This window comes from Dipodomys merriami, unplaced genomic scaffold (assembly GCF_024711535.1).
Source record: "Dipodomys merriami isolate MVZ:Mamm:240054 unplaced genomic scaffold, mDipMer1.0.p SCAF_8, whole genome shotgun sequence".
In the NCBI taxonomy this organism is placed as follows: Eukaryota; Metazoa; Chordata; class Mammalia; order Rodentia; family Heteromyidae; genus Dipodomys; species Dipodomys merriami.
The window spans coordinates 30,750,567-30,768,229 of NW_027206401.1; the positions used below are offsets into that span (position 1 = coordinate 30,750,567).

The window sequence follows — 17,663 nt, forward strand, 5'->3', positions numbered from 1 at the left end:
CCAAAGTAAAATCTCCCAACACTGTAAAGGTACATTTATTATAGGACACACCCTGATTTCAGAGGAGTTACAATGTGACTGAATCATGAAAGGCAGCATTTTAACAGACCCTTATTGAGAAAATCACAAATAACACAATAAACAGGAAGTACATTGAATTAGAGCATATTAATAATCACTAGCAAATTCCTAAAGCTCTTTGTTTCTGTTTCGCTACTCAGTTGACATGAAGAAGACACTGGCAATCACAGTAATTCCTAGAGGATATCTCAGAGAAACTATGAAAATGAGAGATTTTCAATTTAGAAATCATTTCTTGAGTCACAGGTGAGGCTTCTGTTAAGTGCCTGTGTGTTGCTGGAAAGCTGAGTCCTGTTTTGAAGCCAGCTCTCTTTGGCACTGCACGGTGTCCTCTTCATAGAGCAGAAATACTCAAAGGACAGATTAGCATCCTCTGGTTCAGCCTACAGAGAAGGAAAAGCATTAAGCAAAGCATGTGAGCTTTCCAAGGATGCGCTTTCCTAGAACTGCCCTCCCTACTGTTCAAGCCCCGTGTGGAAGCCTCACAATTTGGTCAGCAAACTGTTTCACAGGTTTGTGTTTTTTCTCCTAAATCAGAATACTACCCAACTTCTGAAAAACAAAAGTATCACTCAACAGAAAGGAGGCTAGGAACAGGAGGATCACAAGTTTGAGGCTCAATTGAAATACATAGTGACTTCCAGACCAACGTGGGAAAGATAACCAAACTCTGTCTCAAATTAAGAAACAACAAGAAACTCAAATACCTGAAACCCACTCTGAAAGGGGGAAATCATGGAACGTCCACTTAATCAAGCTCTTACCAAATATGAGCCACAGAAGAAGATCCTACTGCATGTAAACATGGTATATTTATAAAATGCTCTGGATTCAGAGCATTTCGAACCTTTTTACCATGAGCTCTAAATGGACGGAGAAAATGTTTTTTCTCATGGGGCTTGAACTCAAGGCCTGAATGCTTTCCATGAGCTCTTTATCTCTAGGCTATTGCTCTACTACTTTGAGCCACAGCCCTACTTCCAGTTTTCTGCTGGCTAAGTGCAGATAAGAGTCTCAGGGAGCCAGGGTGCAGGGGGGTGGAGGTGTTGGCAGAGTAGGGGGTGTGGCTTACACCTCTAATCCTAGCTCCTAAGGAGGCTGAGATCTGAGTATCTCAGTTCAACACCAGCCTGGACAGGAAAGTCGTGAGAGTCTTATCTCCAATAAAACACCAGAAAACTGGAATTGATACTGTGGCTCAAGTTAGAGTGCTCACCTTGGATTGAAGAGCTGAGGGACAGTGCCTAGGCAGAGAGGTCAAGCCCTTTGAAAAACAACAACAACAACAAAAACAAAATGTCTCATGGGGCCTGGAAAGTTGACTCAGTGTTAGAGCGCTTGCCTTGCATGCAAGAGGCCCTGGGCTGGTGTTGTATGAAAGGAGAGAAGGTTAGCACTCCCCTTGACAAGGATGGAAGAGGCCCTTGGGCCTGACAACACGCATAAGGTTAAGGCATTGCCACCTACTTCGTGGCATCTAACCATCGTTTTTCAACTATGTTTATTGCAGCATTATTTACCATAGCTAAGATATGGAACCAACCCAGATGCCCCTCAGTAGATGAATGGATCAAGAAAATGTGGTATATATACACAATGGAATTCTATGCCTCCATCAGAAAGAATGACATTTCCCCATTTGTTAGGAAATGGAAAGGTTTGGAAAAAATTCTATTAAGTGAAGTAAGCCAGGCCCAAAGAAACATAGGTCCCATGGTTTCCCTTATTTGCAATATCTAGTATAGGTATGAGTCAAGCGGAAAAGGTCAGATAATGTGATGTTAGGAAAATGAACCCTTAAATATGTATTTTAATGTTTTTGTTTCTTTCATGCATGTGTTTCTAACGTATTTATAAGATTATTTCTTTGTTGCTTTGTATGTCCCTCCCCCACAGTGTAACCCCCGCTTTCACTATATTTGATGTCAGTATAACATGTGGAGGAGATGGGGACAAACAAGTCGTTTAAGGATTCAGGTGGACCTGTTGCAACAATGAGAAGTACAAAATGTCATGTCAAAACCAGCTTTACAATGTCGGTGTGGGGGGGAGGGGGGTATGATTGGGTGGGGGGGAGGGGGGTGGCTGGGAAGGAAGGTGAAGGGTAAACAAAGGAGGAGGCTGCAATGCTTGGTAAGAAATGTATGCATTATCCTGCCCATGTAATTGTAACCCCTCTGTACAGTATGTTCTCAAATAAAATAAAATAAAATTTTAAATTAAAAAAAAAAAGAGGCCCTGGGCTGGATTCCTCAGCACCACATGAGCAAAAAGAAAAAAGCCGGAAGTGGCGCTGTGGCTCAAGTGGTAGAGTGCTAGCCTTGAGCTGAAGAGCTGAGGGACAGTGCCCAGGCCCAGAGTTCAGGCCCCACGACCAGACCCAAAAAGAAAAAAAAACACAATGTCTCATGGACATTCTTTCCCAGGCTGGCTTTAAAGCACAATCCTTACATCTCAGGCTCCTGAGTAACTAGGATTACAGTCATGAACCACCAGTGCCCAGCTCAACCTAGAAAATCTGATCCCCAAGTGTGCTGAAAAATCTGCTTATGCTCTTCTCTAGCCTAACAATTTAACAATAACAATACAATTATGTTAATTTTTTAAAGTCAGGAATTATCTATCTGCTCTGAGTATTATGTTGTTCCCTTTTATCCTGGAGCTCTGTGGCAGAGGGCCAGCATTAACTGAAATGGATGCTTTCATCAATGCACCGAAGAGGAATTGGTTTGAAATCTCACTGTGGGTCCATCAACATATGACTAGATGTCTGCATTACATAAGGCCTCATTGTTCCACTCATTTCAACCAGTTCAAAAGCCATTTCTGAGCTGAACTCTTAGATTAGGTAGAGGATTTAGGGAGTCCTTGGTTTCAAACCAGTACAGAGAAAGATAGACAGAGAGAGAGAGACAAAGAGAGCAAGAGAGAGAGACAGAGAGATAGGGAAACAGAGAGACAGAGAGAGAGAAAAAGACAGAGAGACAGACAGAGAGAGAAATGAAAGGAGGAAGGCAGGTGGAAAGGAAGAAGGGAGGAAGGAAAAGAGGAAGGAATGAAGGAAGGGAGGGAAGGAGGTTGGGAAAAAAGGAGGAAGAGAGGAAGGGAAGAAGGAAGCCAGGAAGGAATGAAGGAAGGGAGGGAATAAATCAATTTCATTTTATTTTTCTGAATCATATTTTCATTCTTGTCTTCATAGTCCAGAACACTCACCTTTTCTGCTTCCTTTTCGCAGAGGCAAGGTAGCTACTTTATACATCATAGGAAATAAAACAGCAGTGAAAACTGCAGACCCAAAACAGGCATACAGAAGTACTGGTAGATCTGGATATTGTCCTTGAATATCTCCGGTTAATGCAGGAATAGCCATTAGTCCCAAGGCAGCACCAATCGTAATAAATGCAGCAGATTTGCCACTAATGGTGGTGTACTGTTGCATCCAAGAAAAAACACTGGGATACGGGGTGGCCATGGAAGCCCCATACACGGAGGTTGCTATCCAGAGACAAAGGGGGCTCCTGTCAAAAAGCACCAGAAACAAACAGGCGGCCAGGCTGCCAATGTTGCTCAACACAATCATGGAGGCAGGGCTTAAACACCCTGCAAAGAGCATTGCCAGGCCCCTGCAGGCTGCCAAGGTCCCCCAGAAGATGGAGTTCAAGCCAGCTGCCTCTCTCTTGTCCATGCCAACATGGGTGGTGGCAAAGGAGAAAAGGTAAGAAGGGTATGTCACCAGAGCCCCAGTGGAGAAGAAGGAGAACAGTAAAAAAAGACAGAGAAGGGCCTTGTGGTATTGAGCTCTTCGAGATTGCTGAGCAGATGCTGTTGATTTTCCCTGCCTTGAGCTTCTCATGAAGAACCGAGCAAAGAAAAGGAGAGAAACAACGAGACTGTAAGTGCCTAAGGAAGCATAAGCCCACAGTAAGGTCATGTCATGGGGAGCTGCGAGTAGAGGGTCTGAGGCGGCTTCAGAAGAGGCATTGAGGGCTGCAGGGAGAAAGTCGGGCTCTGTGTGGTTGTCAGCAGACACTGTGGGGCCCAGGGCCAGTTTAGCCAGCAGTGGAGTCAGGAAGGCGCCCAGGGCAAAACTGAAGTGTAAGGCCTGCATGTGGCGGGGACTCTTGTCCCCCGAAAGAGCTAAGATTACCACGTTCCCACCTAGCAAAGAGACACAGAGAAAGTTTTAATTTATACACACAACTTAGTTTCAGAAACACAACACCAAACCCAGCTCATTGTTATGAAACAAAAATGAAAGTACTTTACATGACACAAGCACTGTGCTGTTCTAAGTTCTTCAAACACTGGCCCTGAGTCACTTCTGTGTCTTAGCAGCCCTAAGCTACCACCACCACCCCCAGACAACAATGTTCTTACAGCCTGGCTCAGGACTAAGGCTTGTTTTAAAACAGTTACCACACTGATCAGGTGCTGGTGGCTCACACCCCTAATGCTAGCTACTGAGGAGGCTGAGATCTGAAGGTTATGGATTTGAAGACAGCCCCAGCAGGAAAGTCAGTGAGAGTCCAATTAACCACTAGAAAACAGGAAGTGAAGCTGTGGCTCAAAATGACAGAATACTAGCCTTTAGCAAAGAAGCTCAGGGACAGTGCCCAGGCCTTGAGTGCAAACACACAAGAACAAAAATAAATAAACAAAAGTACTGCCAATTACACATTGGAGACTAATAATATTATATCTACTTGTATATTTTAAAGACTTATACATATTTGCCAGGCAAATTAAATAGTGAGCAAATCACCAAAGGGTTTCATATGGGTAGGCCATTGAAAAGATTATTTTTTTATGTAAAAGGCAGATTCAAAGTATCCAGGCAGGACTTGATTACAGGATTCTGTTGAGCTCATAACAGACAAGAATATCAAGTTTTCTGTTTTGTACTTAGATTTCAGATATGCACATATTTCCCCCTAGAATTTTATAGTCAAACAAAATCTGAAAGATAAAATATGTCCATAGTCTAACAATGAGCATGCAAGGAGGCTAGAATTAAAGGATAAAGAGCTATCACATGAGTCATTTAGTCACGTTTTGAAGATGGGTGGAGAATAGGAACTTTAGAGGTTAAAAAAAAAACAGTAGAAAAGAAATAGGAAAGTTGTGCCAGGATTCTCTAAGCTTAAAACCAGGTGGCTGTCTCTATGCTTGTACAGCCAAATAGTGGTTCCACATTTATTTCAGGTATGAAACCACCATTGTCTCTCTCTCCCTCTCTCTCTCTCTTTTTTTTTTTTTTTTTTGGTCAGTGATGGGGCTTGACCTTTGGGCCTGGGCACTGTCCCTGAGAATTCAGCTCAAGGTAAGTGCTCTACCAATTGAGCCACAACTCCACTCCCAGTTCTCTGGTGGTTAGTGAGAGATAAGAGTCTCATGGACTTTCCTACCTGGGCTGGCTTTGAACCATGATCCTCAGATCTCAGCCTCCTGACTAGCTAAGATTATAGGCGTGAGCCCTGGGTGTCCAGTTCCATCATTGTCTCTTATACCACAATGATAAAGATTGATCTCAAAATCATAGATTCATCACCTTTGTTTTAATTACCCATAGTCAGAGTGATTGGATTTTTATTTTACTTTATTTTATTTTTTTGTACTATTTTTACTTTGTACTAGTGCTGGGACTTGAAATCAGGGTGTGCACACTGTTGTTTAACTTTTTTGCTCAAAGCTGTCACTCTACCATCTGAGCCACACTTCCAACTTCCAGCTTTTTGCTGGCTAATTGGAGATAAGAATCTCACAGACTTTACTGTGCTGACTTTGAACTATGTTCCTCAGATCTTAGCCTCCCGAGAAGTTAGGATTATGGGCATGAGCCACCAGCAACTTAGAATATTTTAAATGAACAATCTTTCCGAACTTCACAGTTAGATGTTCAAAATTCCACTAACCTGTATCCAGAACACCAAATGAGACACTAATGGCAGACATCGTGACAATCAGCAACACTGCAGTCTTGCAAAATGGAATAAGATAAGTACTCACAGTGAGGATCCACATGGACAGCCCTGCAAAGGAGAGTCAAACGTCAGCTATAAAAGCAGCATTTGGGCTAGGAATGTGGCTTAGTGGTAGAGTGCTTGCATAGCATGTATGAAGCCCTGGGTTTGATTTCTCAGTACCACATAAAAAGAAAAACTCAAAGTGGCACCATAGCTCAAGGGGTAGAATGCTAGCCTTGAGTACAAGAAGCTTAGGGATTAATGCCCAGGAACTGAGTTCAGGCCCAGGAATGGCAAAATAAATTAATAACTAATAATGGTGCTAATTAATTAATTAAACCAGCATTCCTGAAGGGTCATGAATCAAGCCAATATCATTAAAGCTTCCAGAAGATTCATGAAGGCAAGTTTTCTTCTACGGTGATGACAGCTTAGAATTAAAGCTGTTATTTTTTTTCTGCTTGAAGTATATCTGCACTATTAATTTTGTATTCAATGTGTCATGAGCAAACTGAGTTAAGGTGTAACGATTAATGGATGAAGAAAGTCATACCTGAAAATAATAAAATAATTTTTTAAAAAAAAGCTTCTAAAACACAAAGTAAGTTCAAGTTAAAAAGTTTCTCTAAGTTTCTCATATCATTAAAATATTTTAAGATCTTTGTGTATTATTAAATCTATATATGATACCACTAAGCAAATCTTTATCACAGAAGAGACAAAATTTATTTACTTAAATAGTTTACATTTAAGGACTCAAAAGAGCCAGTCATTAGTGGCTCAGGCCTGTAATCCTAGCTACACAGGAGGCTAAAATCTGACGATCACAGGTCATGAGTTCAAGCCCAATGACTGGAAAAACAGAGAACCAAAAGGGACTTTTAAATATGGTACAACTAATATAATAGTGTTTAGTAAATCAGAATAAATTGTTTTGGCATATAGTGAAGCAATTCAAGGCACATTTACTATTAGGCTGGACATGGGATTCAGTGATAGACTTCTTAGGTAGCATGGGTGAGGCTCTGAGTGGGATTATCAAGATGACAAAAACATTACACACACACACACACACACACACACACACACATACATACACACGTGTGTGTGCATATCTTTGAAAGCTACTTTAGAAAGAAGAAGGATGTTTTATTTAATTATCAGTAAATGTAGATTATTCTCCTTGCTTCCAAAGGTGCTTTGTCAGATGGATGTAGATTTTCTTGAAACCCATGGTTCTGTTCAAACCACAGCATGCTAAAAAGCGATGCCAGGGGCTGGGAAGGTGGCTCAGGGGTAGAGTGCTTGCCTTGTATGCATGAGGCCCTGGGTTTGATTCCTCAGCACCACATAAGCAGAAAAAGCCAGAAGTGGAGTTATGGCTCAAGTGGTAGAGCGCTAGCCTTGAGCAGAAGAGCTGAGGGACAGCGCCCAGGCCCAGAGTTCAGGCCCCATGACTAACAAAAATAAATTAAAATAAAAAGCGATGCTAGTCACCACCAGGCTGCAGCATAGCGCTCTGGGCTCATCACTAATATGGAGACAAACGTGCAGTCTGCGTCAGTTTGTCACCATCTCCTGCCCCACACTGTCAACCCAGAGTCCAGAGAGCCTGGCCACATTCCCACAGCTCATCTGGCTTCAGGTAGCCCTAGAGACCTGCCCTACACCTGATGTGCAGAGGTTTGGGACAAGTGTGTGACATGGTGCCTCAGTTCCCCTGGAGGTCGGGAGGCTCAGGACTGCCATCAGCACACCTGAGGGTTAATCAAGGCTCCGGGTGGCCCAGGACAGATGCCCTGTGGCTGCCAAGGTGAGAGCCACGGAGAAAGACCTGGCTTCTGTGGAGGACCCTGAAACACCATTCATTTCAGTTGTCAACAAGTTTTCTTATTGTAAATATGAAGTTGTAAATTCACTGACAGGTACAAAGAAGCAAAGATCACTGTTTCCTTACCCAGAAGTAAAAACTGATTCATACAGTCCAAAAGAACTCCTCCGATCAAAGAGCCACACATATATCCTAAAGCACGACCCACAAATATTACAGAAAGACTGCTGATATTGCGGTTCACGTTAGTGGCCAGATCTTGAAACGTGGGTCCCAGTATAGAAGCACCTATTCCCTGAAATATTAAAAAAAAAAAAGCCAAAAATGTTTGCTTATCAAAACAATATGCATCTAGTTCACATCCATTACAGAAAAATGGGGAGATGATACAAAGCAAAGTAGAGAATGAAGTCAAGACCCTGTGACACTAAAGTGTCTCCATCTCATAATCAGTCACCCTTTTGTACTTATATTTCCTTGTTCTTATAGTTGCTGGAATTGTTTGCCTCTTGACTTCAAGAGGCAACTGTCAGCTGTGTTGTTTGTCACCAGCCACCTGTGTCAGGGGTAGGAGTCCTTAAGAAGGACTTAAAGAACATCATCTTGGGGCTTGTTGACAACAAGTTCCCAAGTGGAAAATTTCCACTGACAGAATGCTGTCTAGCTTCTTTAAATCAGCCAATCACAAACAGAATGTAAGCTGGACTCCTATTGGTAGGAGGGAGGGCACCACTCTTTGTATTAGCATAAAAACCAAGGGGGCTGAGTCTACCTGCCTAACTCTGGGTAGAGTGCCTATGCACCCTTGTGTGCAGAAGTGAATTGACTGGACTAAATCTCCTTGTCTCTTGAGTGTCCGGAGTGACTCCAGAGGATTCCATACTTCTAAGAGCCCACAGGAAGAAAAACACATACAGTGACACTCCTGTCATCACCAGAGCTGTAGATTCCAACTGCTTTTCTTCTCATCAAAATTTTTAATTTCATCAGGTTGTGGTGGTGCATGCCTGAATTCCATTGCTTAGGCAGCAGGATGATCACAAGTTCAAGGCCTCCCTGGACTAAAATAGCAAAACACAGACTCCAAAACACAAAACAAAACAAACCTCGGCGGGTTTCAAAACTGTTTTATTTCTTGTAGCATTTTGTTGTAGTTAGTTCACTATTTGAATAATACCTTGAAAGACTACTTTGAGAATAGCAATTGTTTTATACAACAACTTAAAGATTGGAAGAAGGAGGAGGAGGAGGAACCGGAGGAGGAGAAAGAAGAGGAAGAGGAAGAGGATAAAGAGGAGGTGTAGGAGAAGGAGGTGAGGAATAAAAGGAAGAGGAAGGAGGAGGAAGAAGAGGACAGAGAAAAGAGTGTATAGAAAGTTAGTAAGTAGCTGGCTGGGAATGTCAGTCAGTGATATAGCATCTGCCCACCTTGCCTGAGTTCCTGTATTCAATCTCAAGCATGGCAAAAATAAAAATAAATGAATTTATGTGTTTATTTATCACATGTGTATTGCATAATGTTCCATTAACTTTATGACAATAAAGCTATTCTTGAGTTCATTTTTAAATTCTAAGCATACAACACGCACTACTTTCCTTTCTTCCTCCTTTCTTTCTTCCTCCTTGCTCTTCCCCTTCTCTTCTTTTCATCTGTTTCAACTCAGGGCCTGGGCCCCATCGTCCCTGAGCTTTTTCTCTCTAGGTTAGATTTCTAAAATGAGCCACAGCTCAACTTGCAACTTTTTAGTTGTTCATTGAAGATAAGATTCTCACAGACTTTCCTGCAAGGGCTGGCTTCTTCCATCCTCAGATACCAGATTCTGAATAGCAGGATTATAAGTGTGAGCCACCCACCCTGGCTAATTATTCCTTGGAAGACTGACATTGGCTATGAGGACTGAAGTTACCCTCCAGAGACTCCCAGGAGAACCAGCGATGGAATATTTAGAATGGACCAACCAGGGCCTCTTGTGCCTGCCAGTCTCTCAGGGCACCTGGGGGTCATGAGGGATCATTCTCTTCCATTTGAGGGTCACAAATTTGGGTTTTGAGCTCTCTGGGGCTGAACTAAATCCAGGATCACACTGAATTTGATGATCAACTGGCTCTTATCCAGTCAGAGACCCCCTATTGAAAATAGATTCCTCCAAATCTAAGGAGCCCACTTGCTGAGGCTCCTGCTAACTTGACTCACAAAAATTATGGACCCAGAATAGGTGTGTGTCTAGAAACACAGGGTAACCTTATTCTGCACACACAGACCTTATTCTGCACACACAGAACTGAAAACCTTACAGAAGGAGAGAGATCACCAACCTTTGTGGGAGATGTGGGTCCCAGGGGAGCTGAGGGGTCTTTAGATGGATCAGGTCCTTACATGGAGGACCTGTGAAGAGCACTGAGAGGAAACTGAGAGAGATAACCCTAAGTCTCAGCCATCCAGGCCAAAGGGCAAGGCAGGACTGAGGAGCTGGGGCTCAGCTAGGTGAAGAGATAGATCCTGATGGCTTCCCACAGGCCAGCAGGCCTCCTGTTCCCCTGATTACAAATGCCTCAAAAAAAGGAAAATAGAAATGCTTATATAAGTGAGGAATTCTCTGTCTCAAAAAGAAAACTTTAAACAAGGGCTCGGATATAGCCAGTGTCAAAGCACTTCCCTATCAAGTGCAAGATCCTGGGTTAGATTCCCAGTACTAAAAAAGAAAAAGTCCCCCCCCAAAAAAAAATACATTAAAGAAGAGGAAAAACAAGGCACTGGTGGCTCATGCCTGTAATCCTAACTACTTAGGAGGCTGAGATCTGAGGATCGCAGTTCAAATCCAGTCGGGGCAGGAAAGACCAGAAGACTCCTATCTCCAATAAACCACCAGAAAACCAGAAGTGGCGCTGTGGCTCAAGTGGTAGAGTGCTTGCCTTGAACTGAAGAGCTGAGGGACAGCACCCAGGCTCAGAGTTCAAGCCCCTCGACTGACCAAAAACAAAAAAAACAACAACTACAAAAACAACAACCTGCATTCATTTCAAATTTATTTGGCTTTGATAGTCTTCGGTTAATAGAAAAAGTATTGGCTTACTATTAAAAGGCATGTCTTTAGCGTCGTCTCCACTACATGTAATACAAACACAAATGTTCGTGTGAAAGTTTCCTGATAAAGTAAGCTTGTGTTAACTCCATTGTACCAAATGTATAAGCAAGAATAATTGATGACTAGCTGTTCAAGATCTCTATAAATGATCCAACACAAATGTTAGAAATTAAGTGAATTAAGTAGACATAAGAAGATGTTATTTCTATAATAGAATATTTTATTATTATCAGGAATTAAAAGTTGGGACTGAGGGAAATCTGTGCAACTCATCTTTTTGTTTTTCTTCTTCTACTTTTTTTTTTTTTTTTTTGGTCCAGTCGTGGGGCCTGAACTCTGGGCCTGGACGCTGTCCCTCAGCTCTTCAGCTCAAGGCTAGCACTCTACCACTTGAGCCACAGCGCCACTTCCGGCTTTTTTGTTTTTGCTTATGTGGTGCTGAGGAATCGAACCCAGGGCCTCAGGCATGCAAGGCAAGCGCTCTACCACTGAGCGACCTTCCCAGCCCTTTTTGTTTTGTTTTTTTTTTTTTACTCATCCTGGGGCTTGAACTCTGGCCTGGCTCTGTCCCTGAGTTTTTGTGCTTAAAACTACCTCTTTGAGCCACAGTGCCACTTCCAGGTTTTAGGGGGTAAGTGGAGATAAGCATCTCATGGATGCCCATGCCTGGGCTGGCTTTGAACAGTGATCCTCAGATCTCAGCCCCCTGAGTAACTAGCATTACAAGTGTGAGCCAGCAGTGCCCACCCAATCCATACTTTAATTCTTATGGCCATACAAACCAAACTATCAAGACCTGAGTACACTAATAAAATTTTGCTTCTTCTGCAGTTGGTCATTCCAGAGCCTAATGCTATTTGGAAGTGTTAGTGCAACTGTGTGGCACACTGAAGAATTTCCCTGGCCTTGAGCAGCTCTGAAACAGAGATCTATCCTCTGCACATTACCAGTGTGGCATTCCCCAGGGCTTGTTTGCTAGTGTTCACTAGAAATTGGCATCACCAAAGATTAAGGTTTTAAATTAATAGAAGAAACTGATATCACTAGAAATAGGAAGGGGTAGCTCTGATTGCAACTATAAAGTAATGTGGAAGGCGATTTTGGTAATACTATAAGGTATGAAGATGTTTTATTAAAGGTAACGGGATTAATTTTTGTTCTAAAGTAGAAAGACTGGTTGTTCTCAAATGAGAAGAGGAAAGAACAGGACAAAATCCAGATGGATAAGAACATTGTATAATACTGAGTTTGGTGTTCAAGGATATTCATAACAAAGACCATAAACTACGGGGTTCTTTTTTTTTTTTTTTTTGTTATTGTTGGTCATAGGAATTAAAATCTAGGCCTGGGCAATGTCTCTGAGCTCTTCAGCTCAAGACTTGCACTATAGCACCTGAGCCACAGCGTAACTTCGAGTTTTCTGGTGGTTAATTGGAGATAAAAGCCTCACAGACTTTCCTGCCTGGGCTGGCTTTGAACCATCATCCTCAGATCTCAGCCTCCTGAGTAGCTAGGATTATAAGAAAGAGCCACCAGTGCCCAGCAACTACAGAGTTTTGACAACTTTGAAACTCTTCCATCAGATTGGGTAAGACTTTTCAGAGCTTTGATGATGAAGCAAAATGCCTGATAAACATCAAGCTGATCTTTAACCAAACATGAGGAAAAGCAAGAATTTATTAAATATTAAGGAAAAGATTTTCAGATTGTCATGCTAAGTCAGCTACCAAGGACTTTGTTAAGATATTCAGTCAGAGTCCAGTAGCTCACATTTGTAATTCTAGCTACTGCTGAAGCCAGTTAAGGGAAGGAAAGCCTATGAGATTTTTATCTCCAAATAACCAGCAAAGAAAAAGGAAAGAAGGAAGGAAGGAAGGAAGGAAGAAGGAAGGGAGAGAGAGAAAGAAAGAAAGAAAGAAAGAAAGAAAGAAAGAAAGAAAGAAAGAAAGAAAGAAAGAAAGAAAGAAAGAAAGAAAGAAAAAAACAATCCAGGAGTAGAGCTGTATCTCAAGTGGTAGAGCACAAGCTTGAACACTAAACACAAAAGCTCAGGGACAGTGACCAGGCCTAGAGTTCAAGCCCCACTACCAGCATAAAAAACAACAACAAAAAAAAAGTGGGGATTACTTAGTAAACAAAACTTTCATAATATCACTTTAAATCCAGAAGCAGTAAGGTTCATTCCACTAAATGAGGTTACGCATCATGAAGTGGAAAGCATGGTACAGGGGATGATTTAAAAAGGAACATTCTCATGGATGTTGCTCAGGAGATATACAGATTTATAGACAAATTTGACTTCTGCCTAACGGCCACCAGCTGGAGGTCTTGTACAGCCCTCAGTTCAGCCTTTTGGCCTGGTCAAATATTACTCTTGGCCTGGCTGTCTCCTTCCTCTGTATCTTTACCCTGACCATGCTCTTACTTCTTGTACTCAGAGACAAAAACTGTCAACATAAAAAATGTGCACTCTCTCTGCAGGAGATAAAGGTAAGTTTCAGGGAGGAACATTGTTCATAGGGTTCTTAGTCACTGGCTCTTGGCAGCAGCGCAGTGCCACACTCATATGGAATTCAAAGCTAACCTCTAAGTTGGGGAACACTTTGGATCTGGTGGTTAAGCAGACCTCCCTGGGGCTCAGAGGGTAGGAGCCATGCTCTCAAAGGCAAGAGAAAACAAGGATGTTTCACAATACCGTGGAGGAACAGCACTCAGCTGTACAGCTCCTCCTTGCCTGTGTTGGGCTCATGTGAGGGGCTGAAGAATACTGAGTGCTTAACCTTCCAATGTGGTCAAAGAGGTCAAAGGAGGAGTTGAACAGGTGGCCCAGAGGCTGGGGTGTAGTTCAATGGACAGAGCACATACTTAGTGTATACAGTAGGCCCTGGGTTCCAACCCAAGCACACACAGAGGAAAAGATGGCTGATGACTCTTACTTCTTTTTTTCTTTTTTTTTGTTGATCTGGAGGGGAGGGGTTGAAATTGGGCCTGGGCACTATCCCTGCACTCTTCAGCTCAAGGCCAGTGTTCTACCGCTTGAGCCACAGCGCCACTTCCATGACTCTTGTTTCTTTTTTTTTTTTTTTGGTCCGGTCGTGGCCCTGAACTCTGGGCCTGGGCGCTGTCCCTCAGCTCTTCAACTCAAGGCTAGAACTCTACCACTTTAGCCACAGTGCCACTTCCGGCTTTTTCTTCTTTTGCTTATGTGGTGCTGAGGAATCGAACTCAGGGCCTCAGGCATGCAAGGCAAGCGCTTTACCACTGAGCCACCTTCCCAGCCTCCCATGACTCTTGTTTCTTAAGACACTACCACCCCATCCACTGCAGACACTCCTCAGAGGAAAAGAACACACCCATGCCTGTGAGCTGCTGACTGGTGCTTAATAGGCATCTTGAATGGTTGATGGCAAGGATTTTTACTCTTCATCTAGATTTCTAATCTTCCTTTAATGAGTCTCCAGGTCCCTGTGACTTGTGTTACTGGGCTAATTACAAAAATGGTTGACTTCTTCTTTTCCTTGTTGGTGCTGGTACTGGGGACTTGAACGCAGAGCACAGGGGCTGATCCTTAACTTTTCTGCTCAAGGTTGAAAATCTACTACTTAGGCCACAGCTTTTGGAGATAAGAATCTCTCAGATTTGTCTGCTCCAGCTGGCTTTGAACCACAGTCTTCAGATCCCTACCTCTGAATAGGCAGGAGTACAGGCATGAGCCATCAAGGCCTGGCTTCGATTACATTTTTTTTAATGTCAGGCAGTTTCAAATACAACTATGAGCTTTAATCATAGCATTCTCTGAACAAAGATAATGACCACTAGTGCTTGAATACTGTTCTACTTTCTTTATTAAGGGGATATTAGATCATTTCATTTTAATCAGTTTGTTCATAGAGATACTTGTTATGAAGAGTATTTTGGTTTCTGGATATATCTTCCTGACAGTCATAACAATAGTCTCCCTGATATATTCCCTCATGAGTCATGAATGTCCTAAGCAGCCATTCCTGTTCATCAAATGATCAACAGAAACATGAATCAAGCATAAGGAATCATAAAGCAACACTGTCATTGTAATTGTGAATTCCAGGCACTAACCAGTGGTGACTCATAACTGTAATCAGAGATATTCAGAGATGCTGAGACCCAGAGGCTCAAGGTTTGAAGCCAGCCTGGGCAGAGAAATTCAGGACCCTTATCTCTAATTAATCAGCAAATTGCTGCATTGGACATGTGGCTCAGGTGGTAGAGCACATGAGCAGAAACACCAGGGAATTGTGTAATACCCTGAGTTCAAGCCCTAGTACCAGCATAAACAACAACAACAAAAACAATAAATAGCAAATTCCATAATTAAGCCAAGCTGGCCATGGTCATGTGGTGACAGAAATTGCTGCCAGAGCTCAAGGTTTCAGTCACTTGAACTTTCTATCAACATTCTTCTCAATTTCCATTAACATGAACAGCTAACAAAAGAGGGAATTGTTAAATTTGATCTACAGCTGCCTGTGTATAGAGGGATCTGTAACCACCTTAGAATATGAGCAAACCAGAGAGACTGTTAGTTGATCAAGTAGCTGTACAGTCCAGAGTACAGCCCATCCCAGCCTGCAAGGTGCCAGAAATGTGCAAAAGAGGCAAATTCACTAAAAACAGGCAAAGTCATTCCTTTCCATGTCCCTTTCTTGCTCTGCCAATAGACATCACCTGCACAGGCTCCCTGACAGAGCTTGGCAAACAGTTGCTGTTCAGGTGTTTCCCAACACATAAATCCTCAAACATTTCTTTGTGCAAAGAATGTGATTTTAAAAATGACTTGCTTAAGGCTGGGAAGGTGGCTCAGTGGTAGAGTGCTTTCCTTGCATGCATGAGGCCCTGGGTTCGACTCATCAGCACCACATAAGCCAAAAGAAAAAAAGCCTGAAGTGGCGTTGTGGCTCAAGTGGTAGAGCACTAGCCTTGAGGTGAAGAGTTGAGGGACAGAGCCCAGGCCCAGAGTTCAGGCCCCATGACCGGCCCCTACCCCCATCAAAAAACTGACTTGCTTAACTTTATAATGGAGGTTAGCAAATACTAAGGATTACAGTTGCCTTTCAGGGCTAATTCCTTGAACCCTTTAAGAAAAATGGTTTCACATTGTCTACTTTTCGAGAGTACTTGGCTCTAATTACACTGCTACTCCAAAGGCAAGCCACCGGCTCCCCCCCCCACCCCCCACTGAGCTCAATGGGAGCAGGCACAACTAAGGATCAGGACCAACACACAGGTGCACAGCAAGCACTTAGTACACTACAAAGTTAGGGCCTTGGCTGTATTCAAATTACTCCATGTCTTCTTAAGATTTACAAGTGTGGGGCACAGTGAGTGGGAACTCACCAATCACCTGCAGTGACTTCTTCCTTAGACCTTCTCCCTCCCTGCAATGACAAAGCTTTACAACAATTCTGCCTCTGAGTCTCTGAATGCTTAAGCGACCAGGAGTGACTTGCTGGGGTTCATCTTCCCACACCCCCAGATCGCAATTGTCAAATGCAGAAATGGAAGCTACCCAAGGCATTGGCAAAAGGTGTACATAGCCTTAACTATACTCCACTATTTTTATATTTCTTATAAGAAAAACTGAAGGGTTGATTAGAATTGGGGCAGAGTAGAAGACAGGTGCCTAACTTTAACACTGAGCCAAACGCGGAATCTGGAAAACTCATTTTCCTCTTGATTTCCATTCTGTCTGCAAAGTTAAGCAGCCAGACCTTACAAAAAAGGAAACCCCAGAAAAGCACTTTTCTCTGTAACAATTTGGTCAGGGTTTAGAGACCCAAGAAACCTCTCTTGTGTCTGGGCCAGGGCCTAAAGGAATCTTACAAAGCTTGAGACATTTGAAATACATAGTAGGCCACTCAATTTCATACTCCACCCTCCAGGATTGGCATTGTACCCCAGGGCTGGACGAGGACACTGAGGCCAAGCAGAGGAGTGGTTACTCAGTGCTCAAGTAGGGAGAAGCAGGACTCCAGGGGGAGAGCACAGCCCTGCAGGACCCCTGCTAGAACCCAGCCTGGGGGCAGCCCAGCTCTCACCATCCCCAGGAAGGCCAGACACAGGATCACGGTGGTGAACCAGCGCAGCATGCTCCCGGCACGGCCACTCGGCCTCAGGGACACCGCCACTGCCTCGGGCTCTTTCTGGGCAGGGGCCTGAGCCTGGAGGAGCCGCTGCCCGGCAGCCCCCGGCCCACCGAGGTCGGCTTCCAGCTCCAGCCTGGCGGCCTTTTGCTGCCTCGGGATCCCGGGCTCTGAGCACTGGTGCCTCCAGCCGCAGAGGCCTCTGGGTGCCACCTCCCCCCAGGGACGGTCCAAGGACAGGGACCGGGAATTGAGACTTTGGACTGCGCACGTCTTGCAGGCTGGAGACACGCGCTGCTCCACTTAGCACAGCTCCTGCAGATGGTGGTTGGCCTTTCCTCATCCAGGACCTGTCTCCAAGGGTGAGGAAAATCGGTTGCCTGGGAGACAGAGAGTCGCTTTCCACTGCAGCATCTCTGCCGGGGAAGCCCGCAGACACCCGCCGACGGGCGCCTCCTCGTGGTGGCAGCTGTAAATGCAGCCTCGGAACAGCTGCATCCTCTGGGTGCCCCATGGTTCTGGGGTCTCTAGACCCACCCTAAGAGGACCCCGCCAGAGCTCCGCCTGCGCCTCTCAGCGCCAC

At 43.8% G+C, this 17,663-nt stretch overlaps 1 protein-coding gene and 1 non-coding gene across 3 annotated transcripts; one reads left to right on the forward strand and one right to left on the reverse strand.

The window, feature by feature from the left end:
• Nucleotides 1-6: 6 nt before the first annotated feature.
• LOC138819446 (sodium-dependent glucose transporter 1-like) lies at nt 7-17,165 on the reverse strand. Of its 2 annotated transcripts, none has more exons than XM_070010967.1 (5): nt 17,036-17,165; nt 8,002-8,170; nt 5,994-6,110; nt 3,295-4,239; nt 7-464 (listed from the first exon to the last, which is right to left on the reverse strand). In XM_070010967.1, exons 1-5 carry the CDS (start codon nt 17,084-17,086, stop codon nt 460-462), a joined length of 1,287 nt encoding a protein of 428 aa, XP_069867068.1. In that variant the 5' UTR covers nt 17,087-17,165; the 3' UTR covers nt 7-459. The 2 variants fall into 2 exon arrangements, with proteins under 2 accessions (XP_069867068.1, XP_069867067.1); XM_070010966.1 differs by lacking the exon at nt 17,036-17,165 and adding an exon at nt 8,791-10,733.
• LOC138819551 (U6atac minor spliceosomal RNA) lies at nt 1,449-1,574 on the forward strand. The gene has a single exon (XR_011369477.1). It is a non-coding gene; the product is annotated as a U6atac minor spliceosomal RNA (small nuclear RNA).
• Nucleotides 17,166-17,663: the final 498 nt, after the last annotated feature.